Source organism: Acinonyx jubatus, chromosome D1 (assembly GCF_027475565.1).
Source record: "Acinonyx jubatus isolate Ajub_Pintada_27869175 chromosome D1, VMU_Ajub_asm_v1.0, whole genome shotgun sequence".
Taxonomy (NCBI): domain Eukaryota; kingdom Metazoa; phylum Chordata; class Mammalia; order Carnivora; family Felidae; genus Acinonyx; species Acinonyx jubatus.
Genome location: NC_069390.1, coordinates 57,293,137 through 57,311,567, shown reverse-complemented (window position 1 = coordinate 57,311,567; position 18,431 = coordinate 57,293,137). Strand labels below are relative to the sequence as shown.

Sequence of the window (18,431 nt, the reverse complement as noted above, 5' to 3'; positions counted from 1 at the left end):
TATTTCTGTGGCGTGTGTTTGGCATGGGGGGGGTGTTGTGCGTGAGTTGTGTGTTTCAGGTGCACATTGTGCTTATATTTGTGTGAGTGGTCTGTCTGCGGTGTGTATAAGTGTCTGTGGGGTACATGGGCACCTGAGGTGTAAAGCAGGTATGGTATGTGTGTGCAGTGTAGGTGAGTGTGATGCGTGTGTGCTTTCTACGCGTGTGGTGTGTGTGACGTCTGTAGGTATAATGTGGAGGATGTGCGGTGTGTGTGTGGTATCTCTGGATATGTGTGGAGTGTGTGTGTCTGTGCGTGTGTGTACGATGTGCATGGTGTGTGTCCGTGTATGAGATGTGTACTTTGTGCACGTCGCCACGTTTAGATCCTTGTTCCACACCATGTATAGCAGGCTGGTGCTGAGCCATCTACCTGGGTTGGAAACTTAGAAGCATTTACCAGGCTTGTGAATTCCCTTCTCTGTTTAGGGCTCTGCCCAGTGGCGTACTGGTAACAAGTGGCTGTTCAGGAAAAAAATGGGGGGGGGGGGGGCGGTGGTGGTGGTGGTGGTGGTGTAGTAATTGCCAATTTCTGTGGTGTAAATTCTCCCACCAAGGATTTCACACTATTAAAGTGGTGTCATCGAACACGGACTTGGGAAGAGATGCACGGTAAGGGCACCATTATACGTTAGTCCCACCATACGGATCTAGTGGGCATCAATAGCCTCAAGAGCATCGTAGGGAAATTTAGTGAAATAGTAGCAAGTGGTAAGCTTTGATTATGTCTTCCCTTTGTTTTTCATATCATTTTTTTTAACCATAAGCTTAGATCTGGATTTCTCACCATCAGTACCACAAACATTTGGGCTGCCGATTCCTTGTTGGAGATGGGAAGGGGGGTGACCTGTGCATTGTGCAGGCAGCGTCCCTGACCTCCACCCACTGGATGCCAGTAGCACCCCTCCTCCAAGTTGTGACCACGCAAAATGTCTCCAGACATTTCAAGTTGTCCCCCGCGGGGCACATTCACCCTCAGTGGCGAGCCTTGGCAATGGCTGTGTTTAACCACCAGCTCACAAAATCTACAAACACGGCAGTAGGCTCTTATGAGCCTATAGGAGCCCCCTCCAGCACATCAAGGACACTATGTCTGGCTAAATGTAGGGCATGGGCTTTTCCCCCTAGAATTCTTTCTCAGAAAAGAGCGGCCACCTTAGGCCATAGATTACGGTCTGAACAGAGCCCCAGGCCCCAGAGGGCTCTCTCAGCCTTTGACCCGCCCCCAAGGTGGTCGACAGAGTGGGTGAGGCGTTGCCATGGTGATCTGTTCTGATGTTTAGTGAAATGTAAGAGGAGGAAAAAAGTAATGCTTCTGAATTAATATCTCATTTTCATATGTTATTCTATAACCCTGGAAGTCTGTATGTTCAGATTGGCAAAACAAAACACCAAACCCAGACAAATGAAACTTTAAATGAAGTCTTCCGCTGGGACAATCTGACCCCCTGTGTCTGGGGCCACCCTGTGTGGCCTGGGCTCCTGCTGAGGCCCATGCGGTGCGTCCCATCCTGCAGGCCAGGCTGCCCACCTCTGACTGGCCACTTGGCCCAAGTCCTATTTTTCCCCAGCTTCAAGCTCAGGGTTTGGCTCTCCTCGATTCATTCATTCAAAATATTTACTTAGCACTGACTATGTACCAAGGAAAATGAATGACTGAAGGAAGAGGTTTCTGCTCTCTGCAGTTTTTCAGCATTCCGTGGCTGTCACTGAGGCGAGGAGAGGCGCAGGCCCATGTGGATGCTGAGGGGACACGGGCGCTGGAGAGAGGAGAAGAGGGGAGGGGCGGTAATGTGTGTGGGTGGCTGTCTTATGCCTGGAACCGAGCGAGACATTGTCCATCGTCTCATCCCACCCACCCGCCGTGCTTCTGAGGGAGGGTCTGTGTATTTATGGAACATCTGCCTCCCTGCTCCAGAGGGTAGGTGCCCTGAGGACAGGGTGCAGGGGCCTGTACCTGCAGGAGATAAGAACAGTGCCAGGCCCAGAGACGGGAAGATAAAAGGAAGAAAAGAAAGGAGGGAAGTCAGAAAGATGGATGGAAAGAGGAGAGAAGGGAAGGAGGGAGGGGAGAGGCATAAGCAAAGCCCCTCTGGAGATGAGGGGACTCAGGACAAAGGCACTGACTGAAGCAGTCAGGGAAGGCTTCTTGGATGAGGTGACATAGGGAAGAAAGGATTGCCGTTGGGAGAACTGAAGGAGAAGCTTCTATAGAAAGAAGAAATAGGGCATGTCCCCAGAGGTATCGGAAATGTGAGGGTCTAAACTGGGAAGAGAACATCATATTATAAACTATTGTTTTCCATCTGAGACTAGGAGGAAGACAGCTTAAAAAACTTCCCTGTCTCCAGCAAGGGTAACATAACCATCTCTTCCCACCCCAAGGCCTTCTCACTTGAGGGACATTTAGGCAGGAACTGTCCCCTGGGCACCAAAAGCAAGGCACAGTGTTGGCCAGTGGAAAGGTGGTAACAACAATCATCATATTACCAATGATGTTGGCTTCATTTGATCAATTCCCTACTGTGTACCAAGTCTTTCTATGTGCCTTCAACCTGTGAGGTAAATATCACCTGAATATTCCAGATGAGGGAAAGTATGCCTCAGAGAGGTGTTAAACTGGCCCGAGGTCACACAGGACTCAGGCAGGGTCTGCTTGCTTTTAGGGTCTGCACTGTTTCCTGCGCCAGCAGCCCTCCCTTCCCTCTCTCAACCCTAGAGAAGACTGGAGAATGTTCAGGTGCTGTCTGCGGGCTCTTTGGGGTCCAGCTGCCAGCCCACTCATTGAAATTTTTATTAGCCCTTGACTTTCAGGTCTCCAGCTTCTTAGGTTACCAGCAAACGGGCCATGCTCCTCCATTAAGAAACCCTCCCCTCTGTTCACGGCCACCTGGTGGCTCCCCTCCTTCCTCACCCTGCACCCCCTGGAAATCTCCACGAGTATGGATCATGGCCGGAAAAGCGAACATGTGAACGCAGACAGGGGACTGGAAAAATTGCTGTGTGCCCAGAAGCCAATGTGAAGCCCAGAGCCTGGGAGCTTGACTTGGTCAGGGCCCCCGTCCAGCACCCCTCGCCTCTCAGCCCTGCCAGGCATGCCACCGTGCCCAGAGAGCCATGCAGAAGCCCAAAGGAGCCATGCTTGGTTTTGAGCTGCGGTACAACAGGAGCACCGGCAACCGGGGGCTCTCTCCTCCCTGTGACTCTGCCCTCCGGGCCCGGCACAAGACTCTTCCCTCCCTTGGGGTGTGATTTCTCCATTTGGCAAATGGAGCAGCCTGTAGCATGCTCCCTCAGGCTCTCCAAATCTGTGAAATGAGGGTGACATTTCCTGTCTTCCTGTCTCCTTCCCCCTTCCGGGCTGTCCTGACAAGCAGGTGCACTAATGGTGGGTAAACAGGCAGGCAATGTTCTGACACAGGGAGGGCCTTTCTGGCAGAGCAGACAAGCTTGTACACAAATAACTCTGCTACCAGGGAGTGTGTGATAAGGGCCCTAGAAACCTCTTTGCTGCCATAGCCACCTGCTCCTCACGCCTCCCTGCTCCCTGATGACTGCTCTCACACCCAGAAAGTGGGTCAAAATGTAGGGCAGAAGGAATGCCCCCTTGTGTGGTCCCCACCCTACCCAACTGAGTCATGATTGCCATTGGGGCAGAGGTGGAGGAAACTTACGGGGTTAGGGCACGTCTTCGTCCAAAATACAGCCCTGGCCAGTCATTCTCCCTCCCCCAAATGCCCATGGCTCCCTGTTGCCTTCTGGTTATGGTCCAAGTCCCTTAGCTTGGCATTGTCAAGACCCTTTACACCTAGCCCAGGGCCTGGCGTGTAGAAGTGCTCCGTGAGTATCTGGGCAGGGAATGGACCCTTCTCTGGCCCATCCTCCTCCCTGGTGCTCATCCCAGGCGCACAGGACACACTTCAGCCACACCAGGCTGCCTGCTGTCTCCCAAGCACCCCGTGGACTCAGCCACCTCTTCATCTCTGAATGTTCTTCAAGGCCTTTCTCATTGCTGCCTTCTCCCTTGAAGACCTTCCTGCCTTGCCAGACAGAACCACACAGTCCCACTTACAAGGTACTATTATTGTGTGAATGGTTAGAAGTGTGGTCTCTAGAGCCAGACCGCCTCGGCTCCAGTATCTAGCTCTGCCCCTTACTGGCTGTGTGACCTTGGGAAAATTCGACTCTCTCTCTGTGCCTCGGTTTCCCCATTGCTGACACGGGGATGTAGTCGCACCTCCTCTTAAGGTTGTTGGAGGAACAAATGAGTTCATCTTTATGACACGCTTACTTAGAGCAGCAGCTGGCACCTGGTTTCTCTCCTGTGTGAGTTTTCTGATGTTGACTGAAGACTGAGTAATATTTGAAGGTCTTCCCGCATTCACCGTATTCATAGCATTTTTCCCCACCACGAACTTTCCGATGCTCATAAAGGAATGAATTGTTCCCAGCGCTTCCTCAGTTCACTGGTCGTGAATGCACACTCGTGAATAGTCTCTCCAGGATGAGGTTCCCGCTGTTGAGTAAGACGCGTTTCGTTTAAATGATTTCCCATAGGCGGCTCATTCATGGGCTTTCTCTCCTATGTGTATTTTCTGACACTGACTTCATGACTTTGGATAAGTTATTTATTGGAGTCTTAGGTCTAAAAAATGGGAATATTCAGATGGAAAAACATAATATCTCAAAGCGTGTGAATTGCTCAGCGCTGTACCTGACTCCTAAGGAGAGCTTAGTACACCGTGGTCATCGTGCTTGGTGGCTTTCTCTAACTGGGCTGTATACCAGGGTCATTCATCAGCAGGGACCATGAATTGTTCACCTTAGTGCCCCCAGAGCCTGGCAGTAGTAGGGGCAGTGTGAATGTAGGTAGGTGAGTGGTAAATGGGAGAACTTTATCAAAGCTGAGCAGGGGCCCATTTTAGATATATCGGTTGTATTCCTGACTCAGCCTGACGGGGGGCTGGGACACTGCCCCTGTGAAGCATTTTCTAAGCCTGGTGCCCATTGATCCTGACAGCCAAAGAGAAGTATAGACAGAAGAAGAAATTTCTAGAGTCTGCTCACCGAGAGCAAAGGATCATCACCAACCACCATCTTTTTAAACCTTCTCCATCCTCACTGTTGACAGTTTTCTCTTAGAGCATTTGTTCATTCAGCAACATTCAACCCATATTTATTTACAGAGCCCCTACTGTGCTCCAAGAACCATGCTGTGCCCTGGGGATCCAGTGTCAATAACGCAAATGAGATCTGTGCTCTCATTCATGTTAAGTGAAGCAGAAAGTGAGCAAACAAACCATCACAAAGTGTGGGAGATGCTGTGACTCCCCACTGGGTGTGGGACTTAGAGGGAGTCAGGGAAGGCTTCCTGGAGAAAGAAATAGCTGAGCAGAAGACAGCACAGCAGGCCTGGGAGGGATCATATCACAGATTTATGGACTCTGGATTGTAAAATTGCAGAAGGAGAGACTCTAACATCAAAGGATTCAGAGTAATAGGATCCATATTTCTCTACTTTACTAGCAATGTTTTTTTTTTTTTTTTTTTTTCCAGCCTCTTCTTTCACCAAGACCTGAGACATATCTTGTTAGGGAAAACCTGGCATCTTTGCAAAGTAATTTATGCTTATTATACAACATAGAAAAATAAGATGTATCAAGGAGTGGGTTGGTGGGTGGAGGGAGTCTCCTTCAACCCCTGTTAATATTTAGGCACATTTCCTTTCTTTTCATTTATTTTCAGGGGTTTGTTTTAGTATTATTTTTTAATTGACATATAATTAATTTATATACCATCATATTCCGAATTTTTGCATAAAATGTAGTGGTGTGGTTTTTAGTATATTCACAAGATTGAACAACTGTCTAATTCCAGGACATTTAAAAAATGTCTATTTTGGGCGAGAAAGAGAGAGAGAGAGCAAGAGCAAGCTCACACATGCATGTGCAGGGGAGGAGCCGAGAGGGAATGAGAGAGAATCCCAAGCAGGCTCCACGCTATCGGCCCAGAGCCAGTGACTTGGGGCTTGGCCACTTCACACCATGAGATCATGACCTGAGCCAAAATCAAGAGTTAGATGCTTAACTGACTGAGCCACCCAGGCGCCCCTAATTTCAGGACATTTTCATCACCCCAAAGAGAAACCCCATACCCATTAGCTGCCACTCCTCATTTCTCCCTCACACCAACCCCGGCAACCACTGATCTGCTTTCTGTCTCTATGTACTTGTCTGTTCTGGACATTTCCTGTAAATGGAACCACACAAATAGGTGGTCTTTTGTGTCTGACTTCTTTCATGTGACATGTTTTTGAGGTTTGTCCATGTTGTAGCAGGAATCTGTATGCTATCTCCTTTTATAGCTAAATAATATTTCTTTGTATGGATATACCACATTAAAAATACATTCATCAATTGCTGGACATTTGATTTTCTTCCTCACCCTTTATGACTGTTATGAACAGTGTATGCTACGAACATTTCTGCACTAGTTTTTGTGTGGGCATCTATTTTCTATTCTTTCAGGTATGTACCTAGGGATCGAATTGCTGGGTCATATGGTAACTGTGTTTCACTTTCAGAGAAACTGCCAAACTGTTTTCCAAAGTGATCCCACCATGTTGCATTACCACCAACGATGCATGAGGAGGGTTTCAATTTCTCCACATCCTTGATAACACTGTTACTGTCTTCTTTTGGATTGTAGGTATCATAGTGGGTGTGAAGTGACTTTGATTTGCATTTCTCCGATGACTAATAATGTTGAACATCTTTGCATGTGCTTATTGGCCACTTGTTATATCCTCTTTGGAAAAAGGTCTATTCCAATCCATTGCCCTTTTTTTTTTTTTAATTTAAAAAAAATTAACGTTTGTTTATTTTCGAGAGAGTGGGAGAGAGTGGGAGCTGGGTAGGGGCAGAGAGAGAGGGAGACAGAGGATCCAATGCAGGCTCTGTACTTTCAATTCAGAGCCCGAGGTAGGGCTCAAACTCACGAATTGTGAGATCATGACCTGAGCCGGTCACTTAACCGACTGAGCCACCCGGGTGCCCCTGCCCATTTTTAATTGGATTATTTGCCTGTTTATTGTTGAATTATAATAGGGTTTTTATGTATCCTGCATACTAAACCCTTATCAGATACATGATTTGAGAATATCTTGTCTATTCTAGGCGCTGTCTTTTCACTTTCTTGATAGTGACCTTTGAAGCTTAGAAGGTTTTAGTTTCAATAAAAGCAAGTTTATCTCTTTTTTGTAAGTTGCCTATGCTTTTGGTGTCATATCTAAGGTTATCATTGCTTGATCCAAGGTCACGTTGATTTACACTTAAGTTTTCTTCTAAGAGTTGCACAGTTATAACTCTTACATTAAGGGCTTTGATCCATTTTGAGTTAATTTTTATATATGGTGTGAGGTGGGGGGGGGGTCTAACTTTATTTTATTCTTTCATGTGGATATATAGTTGTCCCTGCATCCTTTGTTGAAAGACTGCTTTGCGTTTTTTTCCCCCCATTGACTTGTCTTGGCTCCTGTGTCAAAAATCAATTGACCATAAATATATGGGTTTATTTCTAGACTTTCAATTCTGTTCCATTGATTTATGTGTCTATCGTTATGCCAACATCACACACTTTTGATTACTGTAGCTTTGTAGTGACTTTTGAAGTTGGGAGTGTGAGTCCTCCGACTTTATTCTGTTTTTTCAAGACTGTTTTGGCTATTCTAGGCTTTTGCATTTCCATATGAATTTTAGGGCCAGCCTGTTCATTTCTGGAAAAAAAAAAAAAAAAGTCCGGCTGAGATTTTAATAGGGATTGCACTAAATCTGTGGATCAATTTTGGAAGTATTGCCACCTTAACATTAAGTCTTCCCATTGTTTCTTTTGGTATTTATTGAGTATAGGGTTGAGCTCATGCCAGATATATTGTTTTGAATCCTGACTTATTCTGCTTAATATTCTATCATAGGCACTTCCCTGTGTTACAAAAGATGCAAGAATAATTTCAGTGCTATGTAATATTCCATTGTTTGGCTGTACCAAAAACTGTTGGTTTTTGGGTAATCTATCATGGAAAGTACTTTGTTCTGGTACCTTCATGGCACAGGCACAAATGGACACTGGGAGGACAGGTGGCTCCCAGAAGGGCAGCAGAATATTAAAATTGATCAGCAAGTATCCCATGCTGCAGGTAGGGAGTGGGACTCATTGGAAAAGCCAGCGTGCTGGTTACTGGAGAGCTGACCTGCCTCCCTGTGTGGTAGCACCAGCCTGAGGGAATTAAATCAGGAAACAGGATCCAACCAACTGCACAGGCATTGATAGAACATGTTCATTTTAGACGTGTTTCTCTAGAACAGTGGGTTAAAAAATTAAAACATTTGCAACATGAAATTCATCTAACATTGTAACTCAGCTGACCTAAAATGAAAAAATTTCACTAAATAATACTTTTTGTATCAGCCCAGAGAAGTGCAGTAACAAACAGCACCCATTTCTTAGCGGTGCGAGAGCTTTCTTTTTCTGTCATGTTACACACCTATCATGTAACAGGAGAGCCCTGGTATTTAGTTGACAGAATCCACTCATTGCTGATTTCAGCGGCAGTGGAAGGAGGGCAGGGCAGGCAGAAGAAATGGCTCCCCAAATATTTCTACATACTAATGCTTGACATCTTTGAACATGTTATAAATCCTGGCAAAAGGGAAATTATGGGTGCAGATGGAATTAAGGTTGCTAAACCAGTTCACCTTAAATTAGGGAGTCAAATGTATTCATAAAGGTCTTTAAAAATAGAAGAAGGGGGGCAGAAGAGGTCAGAATGAGGCAATATAATAACGCAACCTGCTGCTGTTGGCCTTGAAGACGGAGGAAGAGGCCGTGAGACAAATGTGGGTGGTCTCCAGAGGCTGGAAAGGGTGAGGAGAGAGATTCAGCCCTGGAGTCTCCGGAAAAGAATGTGGCCCAGCCAACATCTTGATTTTAACCCAGTGGGGTACATTTTGAACCTCTGAACTACAAAGCTGTAAGCTAAGTATATGTTGTTTTAAGCCACTAAATTTGTGGTCACTTGTTACAGGCTCCACAGAAAACTAATACACGCACTAGCCCTTAAATGCTTCTGCTCGGAAGTGACATGGGGGCACTTCTAGTCTTATCTCATTGGCCAGAGCAAGCCACATGGGCATGTCTAATTTCACAGGGCTGGAGAAATTTGCCCAGCCTTAGAGGGAAATGGAATATTGGTAAATATAGTAATATCTACTACACCCTTGTTATCTGTGTCTCATGCTTTTATCTTCTATTCTGTAAGTGCTGGTGGCAACTCTTTAAGTTGATTTCATTATCAGCTAATAGGTTGTGACCCCCGATTCGTAAAACACCGCTCTATAAGCCCTCCTCTGCTCAAGCCTCGTGGAACACATGACACACCTTAGACAGAGCTGATTGGTCCGGGCGTGGGGCACCTGACCCAAGCTGATCAATCAGATTCCTTTCCTGGGAATTTGGAATTGGGCCATTCAGCCAGTTAACAGTGAGAAGCTGAGCGAGAGGCAGAGTAGAAACAGGGTCGGAGTGAGAGCCACATGCAAGCCAAAATGATGGAGGAGCAGAAAAGCCCTGAGTAAGCAGAGAGAGTTGGTCCCCAGAGACCATGGAGCAGCCGACCGGAGAGCAGCGTGAGAACATGCAGCCCCAGGGGGAGAGGTGGAGAGAGAGCAACCGCCTCAGGGGCTGATGGCTTCCCCGTTCCTGACTCCAGCACTCCTGCGTTCTGCCTGCGCATCTTTCCCGTGAGATTTTTGTCTCCTTCTCATACTCCCTCCTCCCTTCCTCCAGCCACCCTTGTTGGGTTTCTGTTCTTTGTCTCCAGTGAGCTTTAATTAGCGAGGACACCACTGGTATTTCTCTTAGGAGACCCAGCTTTGACTCTGAGAATCAGGCTGGCGGGGCATGGATGGGTCTCAGGGGTGAGGCAGAGCCAGCCATTCCACAATCCGGAAGTTTGGTTTCGACCACGGTCTTGCACATTTTGTGCTTGCGCTTCGCAGTAGACCGGCAGAAGCCATCCATATAGTGCTGCACAAGGGCAGGGCCCGGTGAACTGGAAGCACCCCCCTCCCCACCCCGGGGTGGGGTCAGGAAGCCGGTGGGTTGTTTCACGGAGGGCTTGGCTGGGCAGCAGAGTGGAAAGGATGTGGATTTTGGAGACAGAGTTCACCTCTCAGAGCCTGAATTTCCTCATCTCTGAAATGGGGTTGTTGAGTGGTCAGCAGTGTTCTGGGAAAAATACTCAGAGGCACGACTAGGGCAGGGTGGAACAGGTGCTCAGGGTATGGGAAGCTGCTGTTGTTGTTTGAAGAAACCGTCAGAGTCCCAGCTTCCTGAGCAGGTGGCCCCAGGGACTGATTGAGTTATCGGGACATTCCCCACCACTGGCCACGTTTCCTGCCCTTGTTGCCCTCGTTCTCCTTCTTGATCCTTACTCACCCTTTCATCTCTTCCCCCTCCCCTCCCCAGTTCTCATTTCTCCTCTTTTCTGCTTTTCCTCAAAGCTGATGAAAAACACTTGCTTTAGGAAAGCAGCAGTGTTGGCTATAAAGGGCCCAGCCTCTAGACGCAGACGGAATCGGGTCTGAATCCTGACTAGCCTCTTGCTTGCTGTGTGTTCCTGGACAAATGATCAGATGTCTCTGAACCTCGAGTTCATTATCAGTAAAGTGGGAGTTATAATGCCCATTTCACAGTGTGTTGTAAGAAACAAGTAGGCACTCAACAAATGCTAGCTCTGTCTTACTGCCCTTTCTCTTTCCGTCCCTCCCTTCTTGACTGTCACTCCTCCCGGCCTGGCCCTCAGTCCCCTCCCGTGGTGAGGGTGCCCCTTGGCCCTCTCAAGGATCACTAGAATGGGCTTCCCTGACTCAGTTATTTCCCTGATTCAGTTATAACTCAGGCATGTGTGATCTCTCCTTTCTGTCAGACCCCAGGCTCTTGAGAGTTAGATTGAGGTTTCTGAAAGCAGTTGGGGGTCCCTGTGGCCCTGTGGCCCTTCTCTGGTCTCCTCCGCAGGTCCACTTGGGAGCTGCTGGTTCAAACCATGTGATCTGTATTTTTTCTCACTTTAGCAACTATTACACCCCAGCTGACTGTGGCATTTTCACACTCCAAACACTGCTAAATATTTATAAGGAGGAGAAAAGCCCAGAACCAGGGGAGGTGGGGGAGAGATGCACCAGGCCCTCCTTACAAGCCAGGCTCAGACCTGTCTGTGGTCCCTTGGGCCCCAGAAGTTGGAGGGGGTGCTGTGGAGGCAGCACAGGGCCACCCCCTGACACCCCCCTGGGAGGAGCAACTGTCACTGTGGCACTGTGAGCCTCACCCTGCCTTGCCCTGGATACCTGCTGCGCCCCCTGCCCCTGGGGACCCATGTGGGTTGTGTGGATCCTTCTGGGCCTCTTGTGGGCCTGCTCCATCCCTCCACTCCATTGCTCTGTTTGTGAGTTTCTCTTTGTGTTCGTTTGTTTGTTTTTTCATCTCTCGTTCCATCTGTTATTTTCATGCCTGCAGGACAGCATCCCTCTCCCCTCTTCTCCCTCCTCCCCTCCCTCCCTGCTTCCTCCTCCAACACCTTCTCTAGTCTCTGAGGCTCTGCCTCTTTCATTTTTCTTCTCTCCTCCCAACAGTGTTGTGAGCAATTCTGGGGCTAGATGATGGGGGCTAGGTGAGGGGGTCTCAAGCTCCCAGGCCCAGCGGGGAGAGAGGATGGGGTGGGGGCGCTGATGGGGACCACAGTGTGCTCTAGAAGGCCCAGCAAGCACTTTGCAAGGGTTGGGGGCCGCGGGTCTGCCTGATACATATCCAGTGCTCTGCTGTGTGGCCATGGGAACATCTCCTACCTTTCCTGGGCCTCAGTTTTTCATTTGATTCCTTCACTCATTCATTCATTTACTCACTCTATTAATATTTGTTGAGTGCTTGCTACCTGCCATGCATGAACACAGATTTATTAAACACCTACCAGGGACGCTGTTCTAGACGCTCAGGTCAGGATATTTCAGTGGAGAAGAAAGACCCCAGACCTCTGCCTCGTGGACCTGACATGTTAGCAGTGCAGACAAGCGTAAATTAACAAGTCGCTCATGTAGTAGGTTAGCCAGTGGTGAGTGCTGTGGGAAAGAAAATAGAGCCAGAGGAGGAGAGGAGGTGAGAGGGGAGGCCACAGTGAAGCCACGTCACAGAAAGGCATGGGGCTGGCAAGCAGATCTGTTGTGGGGACCATGCCCCGGGGGAGTGGACTGCCAGAGCAAAGGCCCTGAGGCAAGCCCCACCCTGGTGTGTTGGAGGCAGTGTGAATTGAGGGGTGGGGGAGAGTGGGAGGTGAGCCCAAGGGTAAAGGAGGCAGGGACACCACACACAGAAGCTTTTCCTCTGCCTGAGCTGGGAGGACTTTGAGCAAATGAGTGGTATTCTGTGACATATCTTTAGAGACTTCCTCAGCCTGCTGCGTGAGGAGGAGGCCAAGGGGCCATGGCCAGATCCAACAAAAGCTGTGACGGCAATAAGGGAGGTTTGGGTGGGCGCCGGAGGTGCTGGGATCTGATTATGCCAGACGCTGTTTTGGCTTTCAAGGCTTGGATGGTGCCTGGAAGTCCTCCAGGCTCTTGCCCTCTGTCCTGCCCAGGGAAGGCCCACAGGAGCCTTCCCCTGGTGGGATGCGCTAATCCTGGCTTTCTCTTGCTTTCTGTCCGCAGGGTGTTCAAGAAGGCCAGCCCAAATGGAAAGGTGAGTCTGTGACAACCGCGCCCCAGCTCCTCCCTGGCCCCAGATGCTTGTCCTGCCTTGGTCACTTCTGTTGCCCATGCAGGACCCCACACTCCCCGGTCTGTCCTTAGGAGCTATCCACCTCAGGGAGAGGAGCCTTTCGGGAAACTTTTCTGTCTGCGAGGGGTAGTTCAACTCCCCCGGACTTTAGGGAGCCACTGCTCTGGTTTGAGATACAGCCTATCATAGACTTCAGTGTGAGTGTGATAATTAGACTAAGCGTCAAGGGCCTCGGGGGCACTGATTCCCCTGGTGTGAGAGGTGCCTGCAGCCTCTCTACTGAACCCTGCCATCACCTAGTTATCCAGGGCAGCTCCCAGGGTCTGTCCTGCTTTCTTTCTTCCCACAGGCTGCAGGCTCCATCCTGCTTTCCTTTCAGTTCAGCAAGTAGATATTACTGACATCATTCCTTGTCGGGTGTAGGCCAAGCCGGCGGGGACTGGGCTAGGGTGTTCCAAGACAAATAAGGCACACCCCGTGCCACTCACGGTCAGATGGGGGAGGCAGGCACAGAAACCGGTCATTTCAATAGGAAATGGCAGGTGTGGGATAAAGTGATGCCCAGGGGCTACGGGACCCAGCCTGGGCAGTCAGGGATGGCTTCTCTAAAAGGGATCAGGCAAGACAGGGTGAAAAAGGGCATTGTAGGCATGAACGTAACTCACAGGGAGCGTGGGGGAATGAACAGCAGTTGAATCTGAGTGCCAGGAGGGAGGCAGGGGGAGCGGGAGCCAAGGTGGGACAGGTTGTAGGGCTCAGGAGCCCAGACTCCTGGGCTGGCAGATAGTACCACGTGTGCTCCCATGTCTCCCTTCGTGCCCACAGCAGACATCGCCAGTCACTGCTCACCCTTTCCTGCTGAGCCAGGATTCCGCCTTGGAGTCCTTCTCCACCCAGAGCCCCAGGCAGCCCCCATCTATCAGAGTTGGCATTTGGAATGAAACCCATTTGTCATCTTACCTCTGGGCCCTGGGAGCCATTAGAGGGTTTTCAGACGGGAGTGGCATCATTAGATTTGCATTTTAGGATGACTGGTCTGGCCTAAGGAGAGGAGAAGGGCCTGGAGCTTGCGAGGTTGCAGGCCACAGACCATCAAGGGGGCTGGTGCGTCTGGTGTGCCGTCCTCAGTGTTCTCATCTATAAACCAGGAACACTGACAACTTCTTCATAGGGGTTTAGGATAAACAGGTACTTTCAAAATTGTACAAGGGTTTGTTGATATTAGGGCTGGAGCTCGGGTCCAAGTCCAGTTAGGACTTTAATGTGTGTTAAGGATGGATGGGTATAGGTGTTTCACAGGCAGCTCCCAGGTTCTCCTCCAGAGCAAGGGCCAGTGGCTTTTCAGGGATGTGTCCCCCAGGCCCACAGCTGCTGATACCCCCCATGCTTATCTTCCCCAGCTCACTGTGTATCTGGGAAAGCGGGACTTTGTGGACCACATCGACCTCGTGGACCCTGTCGGTGAGTCCCTGCAGAGGCCAGGGAGGAAGGCGGGGGAAGGTGGGGCCGATCCGGTCGCTTCTAGAGAGGGTTTGTTAGAGCCACCTAGGAATAGCTCTCAGGTCTCCAGAGGGGCCTGGTTTCAAGAACAGGGTGTAAGCGGTTTCCTGTGTCAGTTGGCAAACATTGACCACATTTACCGAGCAGCCCCGTTCCCTTCAGTGAGGACCATGTGAGGGGAAAGTGTGGGCGGGTTGAGGGGAGAAGCAGGGAGGGTGGCCTGACGATGACGATAGCAGCCGCCACTCAGTATAAGGCTTCTTACACGTCAGACACCTTTAAGTCCTGGCTCCCACTTCCCTCCCCCAAGAAGCCTTCCCTGACTGATACCTCTGGTTGGGGGAGTGCCCTCTCCACTGATTTGTTTACGGAGTCCCTGGTGCTCAGGCACAGAGGGAATACCCATAGTAAAAGGAGGGGAGATGCCCGGCAGGTTCTGGAATGGGGTGGGCATCCCCTGGCCAGGTATCCCTTGGACCTGCCCAGGACCAGGATAGGACCAGGAGCCCTCTGGCACTCACTTCCAGATGTGGCCTCTGAGATTGCCAGAGAGATTGCTGTAAGGCAGCGTCGGGGGAGGGTGGCAGTGGGCTAGAGTTGGGGAGAGAGAATTTTCTTGCTCAGTGGGTATGCGTATGGTTGAGTAAAGTTTGACCAGACGTGACCAGGAATGCCAGGCAAGGAGGTGACCCCTGAGCCAGAGTTTCTGGCTTCTTGGGGTTCTGTGCAGAGAAAATGTCCTTTGTGTCCAGCTGGACTCTACTGGGTCAGGGCCAGGCCATGGGACATTTTCCGTGGTATCGCATGAGCCAGGCACCAACTAACCCTTTAAACACATCAACTCACTTAGTCTTCGCAGGAGCCCTGTGAGTTTGGTCCTACAGGATCACAAGTCCCGATCTGCAAATCCCAAGTCCAAGAAACTCTGGAAATCTAAACTTGCTCATACGTTTGACGTGGGATTCACTTAGACGCAAAACCTGACCTGAACCCATAGGGAGCTCTTTACACGTTAGCCTCTTGATGAAAATATCCATGTTTCCCTGCCGAGGTGTTAAGGGGTTTGATCATGGGGCCCCAGATCCTGCAGAGGGTATTACAGAACATATGGAAGGTGTACCATGGGGCCTTTCCACAGTTCAGAACCTCTCAATTCTGAAGTATACCCGATCGTAGGGGTTTCGGACCCACATCATCAGTCTTATTAACAGAGAAGAAGCAGAGAGGTAGCGTGCCCCAGGCTACCAACTGGATCTGTAAGGCCGACCTGAGGGCAGGGGTTGGGACATGGTAGTGCTGTCCCCTAGGTGCAGGCCTCCCCATTTCTCTCATGATACCCAGCAGACAGATGGTTGGGTTTGGGTTTGGCGTGGTGTTTGGGGCTCAGGAATGTGAGAGGTCAAGTTGGGAGGGTGTGCTCACTCTGTGTCCTTCTTCCAGATGGTGTGGTCCTGGTGGATCCTGAGTATCTCAAGGAGAGGAGAGGTGAGGTGGTGGTCCCCACCTCCAGCCCGTCAAGGGGCCTCCTGTTCCCCACCGACTTCTAGCCCAGGGCTTCCCTGAGTCCCGGGCAGGACATCAACTAATTTTACGGCCCTTCCCTGCCCAGCCCCCCTGGCTCTTCCCTTTACAGTTCCAACAAGCATCAGAGCAGGTGCCCTGGCCTCCTCTGGCCTGGGGCGGCCCACTTAGGCCCATTTTGGGAGAACCTTTTCAGTGCCCTGAGCACTCTCAACGTCAGTATATCATGACTGCTGCAAGGCTGGGGCTGCCCACCAGGGCAGGAGTTAGGGTCTCATTACAGGAGAGAAAATGGAATCCCAGGGAGGTGAAGGGTTTGTCCAAGGGAGACACTGGGTGGGGGTTGGGCTGGGACAAGACCCCGTGCCTTCCAGATACCACCCAGCCCTTGTTTCCCCCTCCCTCTGCTCTCTCCAGCCAGTCCCTTCCCCAGCCCCACCCTCCCAGTCCTGCCAGCCTGTGCCAGCCCTCACCAACCCTGTCAGTCTCCTGTGCTCCTCCTCACTTCCGCTGGCCAGAGTGGGGGGTGGGGAAGGACAGAGCTGGTCCAGCAGTCAGCCCCCACCTCCTCCCAGGGGCCAGGCCCGAATGGCTCTCCCAGGTACCCAGTACCCCCATCCCAAGGGCAGCACAGCCCTCCCCACAGGAGCTTCGGGACAGACCTATGAGCTCCAGCTGGGCCGATCCCAGGGCGCAGCTGGTGCTCTGGGGGGCTTGCTCGCTGCCCTCCTGGGCCCGTCCTCAGTGCCCCCTGCTCCCACAGTCTATGTGACACTGACCTGCGCCTTCCGCTATGGCCGGGAGGACCTGGATGTCCTGGGCCTGACCTTTCGCAAGGACCTGTTTGTGGCCAACGTGCAGTCCTTCCCGCCAGCCCCTGAGGACAAGAAGCCCCTGACACGGCTGCAGGAGCGCCTCATCAAGAAGCTGGGCGAGCACGCCTACCCTTTCACCTTTGAGGTTAGGGACCGCCAGCCCTCTGGGCAGGCACATGGGGGCAGCTGGGGCGGCAGCTCCATGGCACTCAGTTTCTCAGTGCACGTTGGGACCTGGGGCACTGTCACTTACACTACCTGGTAAGTGTCTCTTCTCTGGCCACCACCAGGGGCGGCACCTTACCTCTGGGCTACTCCTTGGACCCTCCTGTGTCCAGGTCATTGGCGGGAGAGAGTGGGGTGGGGAGAGACTGTAGAGAAAGAAGGAGCCCTTTCTCGCCCCTGAGTTGTTACAAGACTGTCTCCTCCCTCAGACCAGCTGCCCACATGGCCCGGCTTCAGCCCAGCTCACAAACCAGGGGTGGCACATAGTGATTTCCCTGCTCTGCCACTTTGCTGAATGGGAAGACTCCCAGATGCTGGATTTTCAAATCTCCTGTTTCTCAGACTCCGATTCTGTGATTCAGTGAAATCCCCTGGCTTGCTGGGAGGTTACAGCAGGAGAGAGGAAACAGTCATCCTCTCCATGGTAGATGTATTGGTTTCCTGTAGCCGTGTGACAAACCATCACCAACCTGGTGGGAATTAAACACGGAATTAAAACACAAGTTATCGTCTTACAGTTTGGGAGGTTAGAGATCAAAAATGGGTCTCACTGGGCTGACATCAAGGTGTCAGCAGGGCTGCGTTCTTTTGGGGGCTCTAGGCCTTGCCTTTTCCAGCTTCTGCAGACCACTCACGTTCCCGGGCTCAAAGCCTGCCCCCCCTGTCTTCAAAGCCACCAGGAGCCGGCCAGTCTTTCTCACAGCCCGACACTCTGACACTGGCTCTCTTGCTTCCTGCTTCCCCTGCCAAGGTCCCTTGTGACCATATCGGACACACCTGGATAATCCCCGATACTCTCCCCATCTCAAGATCCTTAACTTAACCATATTTGTAAAGTCCCTTTTGCCACGTAAGGTAGCACAGTCACAGGTTTTAGGGATTAGGATGTGGACGTCTTTGGAGGGCGATGGGTATTATTCTACCTATTATAGTCTAGGTGAAACCCTTTAGGTAAAGAAAGACCCTGAAATCCTTGGCTTTACTGGAGGGGCCTCTGGCCCCATGTGGGGCATCCTTGTCATGGTCTGATGGGGGAGACATGATCTGTCCTCTGGAGCCCCAAGTCTGATGGAAGAGACATGGCCTGTTGCTAGGGACCCCCAATCTGCTGAATGTGCGTGGGGGTGATGGGTGGGTGACATGGGGAGGTCAGTGGTGAATGTGACAGGAGACCTATTCTCATCTGTTCCCTTAACAGATCCCTCCGAACCTCCCATGCTCTGTGACATTGCAGCCGGGGCCTGAAGACACAGGGAAGGTGGGTCACCTCTCTCGGAGCATTTCTCTGGGTGTAGGACGTTTGTATCCCCAGGGCCCTGGCTTTCTCTCTGCTAGGTGCTGGAACCCTCTGTGTGGAAGCCTCCTCGTGTCTAGGCCACTTCAATACCACCTCAGATAAGCAGCCCCTTCATACAGGGTGGCTGATACTGTGTCATCCTCACCCCCACATTCAGTTACGTGTAGTCTGTCCTGGGCTTGTTGGCTGTAGCAGACCCAAAATATTC

The 18,431-nt window shown here is 50.8% G+C and overlaps 1 protein-coding gene across 11 annotated transcripts in view; it reads left to right on the top strand.

Moving 5' to 3' along the window:
- Positions 1 to 18,431, top strand: part of ARRB1 (arrestin beta 1) — a 76,185-nt gene that overhangs the window by 38,832 nt on the left and 18,922 nt on the right. For 4 of the 11 annotated variants that reach the window (XM_053203701.1, XM_027039836.2, XM_053203699.1 and 1 more), the window contains 5 exons: positions 12,796 to 12,826; positions 14,266 to 14,326; positions 15,806 to 15,850; positions 16,650 to 16,846; positions 18,125 to 18,184. In XM_053203701.1, coding sequence (XP_053059676.1) covers positions 12,796 to 12,826; positions 14,266 to 14,326; positions 15,806 to 15,850; positions 16,650 to 16,846; positions 18,125 to 18,184 — 394 coding nt within the window. Of the gene's footprint in view, positions 1 to 825; positions 6,745 to 7,469; positions 9,838 to 12,795; positions 12,827 to 14,265; positions 14,327 to 15,805; positions 15,851 to 16,649; positions 16,847 to 18,124; positions 18,185 to 18,431 lie in introns of those variants that run through there. The other 7 variants (XM_053203706.1, XM_053203708.1, XM_053203709.1 and 4 more) reach the window with 4 other exon arrangements.